The 7,590-nt window shown below is 31.8% G+C and overlaps 1 protein-coding gene across 1 annotated transcript; it reads left to right on the forward strand.

The window, feature by feature from the left end:
- The first annotated feature begins 4,707 nt into the window (after positions 1-4,707).
- LOC131872838 (myricetin 3'/5'-O-methyltransferase 1-like) lies at positions 4,708-6,948 on the forward strand. The gene is made up of 3 exons (XM_059216156.1): positions 4,708-5,449; positions 6,392-6,459; positions 6,536-6,948. The coding sequence occupies exons 1-3, from the start codon at positions 4,774-4,776 to the stop codon at positions 6,833-6,835; spliced, it is 1,044 nt and encodes a 347-aa protein (XP_059072139.1). The 5' UTR covers positions 4,708-4,773; the 3' UTR covers positions 6,836-6,948.
- Positions 6,949-7,590: the final 642 nt, after the last annotated feature.

The following is a 7,590-nucleotide window of genomic DNA, read 5'->3' on the forward strand; positions in this document are numbered from 1 at the left end:
AGGTTTTGTTATTTGGTAGTCAAACGAGGGATTAGAGTTTATTCATAAGAATTAAGATTGCCTCTCACCTCTTTAATGGAGGAATTGACCACCCAGCGAACATCTCTTTAGATTGGCTTGAATGAATTTATGGCATTCACATTTCGAAAAGGACTGGAATTCAAACTTGAAAAGAACTATCCAATCTTTTCATACGTCTGTAATGAAGTATTTACTGCAAAGCACATAAGATAAGATAATTGTCACATTTGATCAATTAAAACGATGTTTGTTTCTTGCCAAACTTGTGGCTGTTCATGCATTAAACGTACGTATTGTTCAATTACACCTTAAACTTCACGGTGATAGCTGAGGAAGTTGGCAGCCCTTACTTATAGTCATTGTTATTTTTCATTTAATATCTTTATATGTTGTATTTTTTTTTTTTTTTTAGCATTAATGTGTTCTGAGCTACACAACTCTTCTAGTGCTTTAATATGATCTGTTGTTTATTTTAGATAACAAATATTGACATCTAATACTATTCAAATACATGGACCGAATATTCAAATACAAGTGGAGTGTATGGCAAAGTACAATGTTATTATTAATACATGGGAAGAGTTGCATACCGTACTATCTATAATTGGGTATAATCAATTCAATGCATTATGTGGCATTATTTTAATGTTCTCTGGGATAATTTATGTGGATCGCTGAAGCAACTACAATAGCAGTCATGCCAATCAAGAAACACGCCATTGTAAACAACGCCAAGCTATAAAATCTCATATGTGTACATACTAACATTGGTAGACGATGCCGAGCTATAAAAGTTGTTTTGTTGTGTCGTCAAGGCCCTTTAATCCCATTTTTTATGAATATAAAAAATCTGAAGGAGTTTATCTTTCACATTGAGCATTTTACTTTGTCCATTATCCTGAATCATTTAGTCTCCACCTTTAAGCATATCACCAAGGGTTCTACACCAAGAAGAGTGAATAGAAGGATACCAAGGGAAAACTAAGAGATGGGCATTTACGCTTTGACACTGCCAAACGTTAAATCAGAGTGCTGGAAATTAAGTGTAAAATCTTTATTGGGATCCATATGATAATGGATTCCATGACAATGTCATGGTGTATGTACGAGGAAAAACAAACAAGAGTGGAGATTGAAATTGAAAACATGTAGGGGAAAGGACCTAGTAGTTGTGCACCCTAACTTTGCGCTTCTCAAAATCCTACTTGGAAATTTCAAATCATTCCGATTTTTTTACAGCAGTTTACTTGGCAAGTCCCCTACTTATAACTAAGATTTCAGGGCCACATCATCAAATATGATGCCACATCAGCATGCTTTTTGCCAAGGTGTCCAAAACAGCCCCCAAAAAAAGTGATACCAATAGGCGTGCAATAGAGACCCCAATAGTTGTGCAACTGATATGGCATCACCCGATTGGTTACTTTTTACAATTTTAGTACATTTCTTAACAACTATTGGTACATTTCCTAACAACTGTTGGTACATTTCCTAACAAAAGTTGATATTTTTTGTTTCAAATAATAGGTTTTATTTGTTCAATTTCTGGAACAAAAGGTATCAACAACCCTCACAACAATTGGTACATGCTCAACTACTGGTGCTCTTCCCCATGTTTAATTGGAAATGAAGTGGGGGAATGGTGTAGGAAAAACGTCAGAGCCACTGTCCATTGTCACTTTTGTTACGTACAAATTTCCATCAAGTACACTCTACGCTCCGCTTTTTTGTGAAGCTTTTACGAAATTTGTCAACGAGAAGGATGAAAAATTGATGGACAAAATAATTTGAATCATCTTGCATTGGTTCTAGTGATTTCTGGACCATTGATTTTAAAAATTTGTCGGTGCATCTCAAATAAGAGACGCCTTCAGCGTAATTAAAACAATTAAAAATCTATACATATAAATTACTAAAACAATAAAAAAATAAACATATAAATTATTAAAACAATTAAAAACAAAAAAAAATTAAAAATGAAAAAAAGTCTTTCGGCCTTACCTTGCTCGGTCAAAAGACTTCTTAGCCATCCTCTTGCTCCAGCTATTTCGGACTATGAAAATGGGGGGCTAAGTGCAATCGGTGGGTATATGTAGGGTCGGGTAGTACTATACCTCGCCACTCGTCCTCCACGTAGGTGCCATGTGGCGCCACGCAAACTCGGCCAAGTCCTACTCGATCGAGTAGGATTTCTTTTTTGCTCGCACTTAGCTAAAAGTGCGACACAACACTATGCTTTCACACTAGGAGAACATTAATATGAGTTCTTTGGACTAGTTGACCAATCAAAAACTTCCTTGAAGAACTATGTAACAAGGTGAATGATTTTGAGAAGCCTACAACCTCTATAATGATATCTTGAAGTGACAACTTGTTCAAGTGCACATGACCTTGAAAAAATCCACAAATTGAAAATCGTTACCCTAGCTAAAGTTCTCAAATGTCCCAATGATTCCATTGATAAGGATATTTGAGATTCCACAAAAGAGATGGGTGAAAATTTGGATAAGTGGGTCATTCTAGAGAAAGAGGCACTGGAAGCTACTAGCTCGATGGAGGACTAAAAGAAGTTAGTGAAGGTGATCAATGACCTACAAGTCTAAAGATTACCATGACTTCCATAATTTATGATTGAACTCTTATAAAGGCTTCATGTAACATGTGATAGGAACTTAAAAAGTAATATTCATTACGTAATATTGAAAATTATTGACATACCCGTAGGTTCAATGCGTCCAACTGCTAGAATCCGAGCAAGTGACTTACGGTTTTGTTATTAGGTAGTCAAACGAGGGATTAGAGTTTATTCATAAGAATTCAGATTGCCTCCCACCTCTTCAATGGTGGAATTGACCACCCAGCGAACATCTCTTTAGATTGGCTTGAATGAATTTATGGCATTCACATGAAAAGGACTGGAATTCAAACTTGAAAAGAACTATCCAATATTTTCTTACGTCTGTAATGAAGTATTTACTGCGAAGCACATAAGATAAGATAATTGTCACACTTGATCAATTAAAACGATGTTTGGTTCTTGCCAAACTTGTGGCTGTTCATGCATTAAACGTACGTATTGTTCAATTACATATCCGAAAGCATCTGAAAACCAGACATTTTATTTCGACTTTGAATTCCAGTCATTTTCGAAATGTGAATGCGAACATCTAATAATTTACGGCGATTTAAAGAGACGTTCGTTTGATGGGATACATGTCGAATCCCCAGGAACATGCTATATTCAATATCACTATACAATTCATTGTTTAAATAGCAAGTGCCATGTAATGATTCGATTTTATCATGGCGGTATTTACGAAAATATAAATTAAATGTATGTGTTGTGTAGTAGTTGTTATTTATTTGATGATGATATTTGTTCAAGCAGTTCGTTGAGTTATTTATTTGATGATGATAAATTTTCATTCAATTCAAGACAATATTTTGAATGATTAAAAGTAAACAACATTATAGTCCCCATTCGGAAGACTACTAGGCATACTACATTAATGATATTTTTTTTTTCAAATTCTTATTTATGTATGACTATAACTCAACTAAGGATGCATCGAATTTCCTTCATTCCTAAAGGATTAAAAGATAATAGTGAAACACTTGTCCCTATTATGAGGCTGATAAGGCTTTTGATCAACCTTTTATTGTGCAATACTGGACTATAGAAGAGTTTAAGAATGTAGAAGCCCAAACTTCAATGGTAATAAAAATGAACAAAAAGTGCCTTAAGAAAGCGTTAAAAAATTTATAGGGAGAAAGTAACCTTGTCAAAGTAGTGATTGCAACATGTGTAGAAATATGAATCAAGATGAATGGGCGAAAGTTCAATGTTGTTTTTTAAATTATAAAGGAAATTGCCAACATGGATCAAGCTCTATAACTTGAATCACTATAACGTGAAATGTATATGTTTCAAAGTTTGAAAATATGTAAACTAATAAATTTAGGTTTTTTATTTTATTTTATCTTTGTACATTTTTTCGAATAAATTATTAAAAATATTTGAATGTATCTTTTTAATAAAATTGACACTAGACTTTAGTTGTAAAGTTTGTGCACCTAGCTTGGTGGCCAAGACATGGCTAAGCAACATGAACTCATGAGTTTGGATAGTTGAGGTAATTTGTACTTAAAATGTCGATGGCCACATAATCAATAATCAAATAAGCAAGTAAATAAAACAAGTTGTTGTCAAACCTAAAAGATTCTCACAAATAATTAAAACTCGAATACCATCTTACTTAGAAAGAACAACTATTAGATATAATTACAACTATTAATATAATATTAAATATACAACTAATCTTATACTATCTGGATGCCACATTATGTATAATTAAAATAAAAATGATATGTGACCTACAAAAGTCTAAATATTACAAGGACTTCCATAATTGATGATTGAACTCTTATAAAGACTTCACGTAACATATGATAGGAACTTCAAAAGTAATATTCATTCCGTAATATTGAAGATTATCTACATACGCATGAATCAAACTACTAGAATCCAATAAGGTAAGATAAGATAAAATAAGACAGATAATTGTCACACTACATCAATTAAAACGATGTTTGTTTCTTACCAAGAGCATTTATTTATCGCATTTACCATGGTTTTACTAGATGGACAATTAAACTTAGCAACAAACTCCTTAAATATGGATAATACATACCAAAAGTCTCACGTCTCTGCAGAAAAATTCAATCTTGGCTTAGCATTTCAATTATCTCGAGATGGGCAGCGAAAATCGTTGTGAAGAGATTGAAAGCACGGAAGCTATGTTGGAATTATCGTATCTCTGCACATTTCCAATGGCAGCAAGAGCAGTAATTTTGCTGAAGGTGCCTGAAATTCTCTCGGCCGAGTCTTCTCCTCTGACGGCCAAGCAGATCGCGGATCGAATCCCGGGAACCACCACCAGCGAAGCAAAACTAGAGCGTCTTCTACAGGCGCTTGCAACCTATGGCCTATTCGACGTCTCTGGTTCGAATCCCCTGGCCTACGGTTTAAATGCGATGTCGAGACTTCTGGTGAAGGACAAGAACGGGCTATCAATGGCCTCCATGTTTCTGCTTAACACGGAGCCTGCTAATCTTGAGACGTTTCAGTTTCTTCACGAGGCTGTTCTGGAGGAGGGTTTGGTGCCCTTCGAGAAAGCCCACGGAAAGCCTGTGTTTCAGTATATGGGGGAGAATAGCCAACTGGCCGAAATATTTCACTCTGCTATGAGTAATCTGTCGATAAAGAGTGTGTTGCAGAGCTATGATGGATTTAAGGATGTGAAGGTTTTGGTGGACGTTGGGGGAGGAATAGGGCGCAACTGTAGCATGATAAAAGCTGCTTATCCTCACATCTCTGCTGTTAATTTCGACATGCCATATGTCATCGCCAAGGCTCCCAAGCTCCCAGGTGCGTATAATGATAGCACTATAATTTAATGTTTTTATAATTCTAATGAAGGAAAAGTATATTTGTTTTGTTTCTTGCGGAAGTTATTATTATATTTTAATTTTAAACAAGAAAAATTAAGCTGTTGAGTCCCAAGATCACAAAGTGATTGTGATATACAGATAAAAAGATGAAAGGTGTACATAGAAGTTAGTTTAGCTATTGACTATCAGTCAGAATCATGTATAAATTGGTCAATCAGATTATTTAATAAATAGGAGGTTGTCTAAGTTATTTAGGTAACTTTTACTATGAAGAGGAAAATTTGAAGTAGAAAGAACCTTGATTTTTAAGGGAAAAATATATTTAACTAGTTAAGTTATTTTGTTTGGTGTTCAACATCTTCAATTATTTACAGATGCTTGTAATTAGTTGATTTTATTTTTTATTTTTTTAATGAGTATCAAGATTTTCCAAAGTGTCACATACTTGATATTAAAACATAATTTTTTAAAAGTTATTATATTGCTAGATACTTGGTTAGTTCTAATGTATCTTAGAACATACAATTGGTAGCTTAGAAGTTTTTTTCTTTTGGAGATTTCAAGAGTGAATTTATGAGGTTTCTATTTTTAATAAATTAATGATTTACTAATGTGTTGTTTTGTGTGAAGTTATTTTTACTATGAAATTATATTTATTTATTTTTAATTATATATGATACTTTATTTTGATTTTCAAATTTTTCATAAATAATTTAATGATTGTTTATATTGTCTCTTCATGATAGTCAACAACACGATGCTTAATTTCATATTGTATATCAAATAATTACATATTTTAAAAATTTAATAATATTTATACTTGCTCAATTATCTAATAAAAAAATCAATAATTTAGAGTAAAGTGTTTAAAATAATTGTTGGATAATTATAAGTGTTATCAATTAAAATTTGTTTACAGGTATAGAGCATTGCGGAGGTAGCATGTTCGAATCTATTCCTACTATGGGGGATGCAATGCTTCTCAAGGTGCGTAAAAATCTAATTATTTTTAAGTAATTTAATGAATACTATATTTTCCATACTGAAGTGTGTTAAATGGCAGAATGTGTTACATAATTGGGATGACGTAGCATGTGGTAGAATTTTGAGCAACTGCTACTCAGCTTTACCAGGATTTGGTAAGCTAGTTATCATTGAAATATTAATTCCAAAGGAGATAGACATGAGTGCTAGATCAAGGGTAGCTGTGAGCTTTGATTTGGCCATGATGAATATTTTTAAAGGTGGTAAAGAACGCACTTTCCTACAATTCCAAGATTTATTGAAGTTGGCTGGATTTAAAGATTCTAAGGTTGTAGTAAATAAAGGTGTGTTCTCCATCATGGAAGCCTACAAAATTTAGAGAGAGTTAAAGAACTAGTGACTTAATAAGGAGACATGTATTGAATTGTTGTAATTTTAAGTTCAATTTTATTTATTTGATATGAAATTAAAGTCAGTGATGTATTTGTATTATTCATTTTCAAATAATGGTAAATTATAGTTTTTCAAATTTTTAATTTATATCATATTTTGTATGTAATAAGATATAGATATTATTTGCAATATTTTAATCAAATAGATTTGATATTGTAATTTTTGTTAAAGTTATAATTCTTGATGAGGTGAAAGACATATTATTTTCAAACCCAATTAATTGTAAGTAAAATTAAATTGATATTAAAAATTTAAATCATGTATTATCTAATTTATAAAAATATTCAACATATCATAATTGTTTCCTTGAATTATCATTATCATCTTGCAACTTTATTTTTTTCTTTTTAAAGAAACAAAGTTCATGTAAGAATCCACATATAAATAATAACTATGAAACTCTTAAGAAAATCAAAATTATACTTCGATAATAACTATGTCCATCAAATAGTCAATTAAAATGATAAAAGTTATATATTATTTACCTTAGAACACTTTTTGTTAATTTAAAATCACAATTATTTAAAACTTTGTATTAGAATACTTAAATATAAAGAAAAATTATAAAAAAATAATATATCAATTGTTATAATATCTTATTTAATGAATAAATTTGTATCATTATTTATAAATAAAAATAAAATTATATTCTTTAAAAAAATAGTGTATATAAATGTAGCA

The sequence above is a fragment of the Cryptomeria japonica genome, unplaced genomic scaffold, assembly GCF_030272615.1.
Source record: "Cryptomeria japonica unplaced genomic scaffold, Sugi_1.0 HiC_scaffold_810, whole genome shotgun sequence".
Lineage (NCBI taxonomy): Eukaryota > Viridiplantae > Streptophyta > Pinopsida > Cupressales > Cupressaceae > Cryptomeria > Cryptomeria japonica.

Bases quoted from the DNA above. Each gene is read 5' to 3' on its own strand.
- LOC131872838 (XM_059216156.1), top strand. From the start codon at position 4,774: ATGGGCAGCGAAAATCGTTGTGAAGAGATTGAAAGCACGGAAGCTATG. The intron at 5,450-6,391 runs GTGCGTATAATG...ATTTGTTTACAG, and splicing joins CAAGGCTCCCAAGCTCCCAG to GTATAGAGCATTGCGGAGGT. The intron at 6,460-6,535 runs GTGCGTAAAAAT...GTTAAATGGCAG, and splicing joins GGGATGCAATGCTTCTCAAG to AATGTGTTACATAATTGGGA.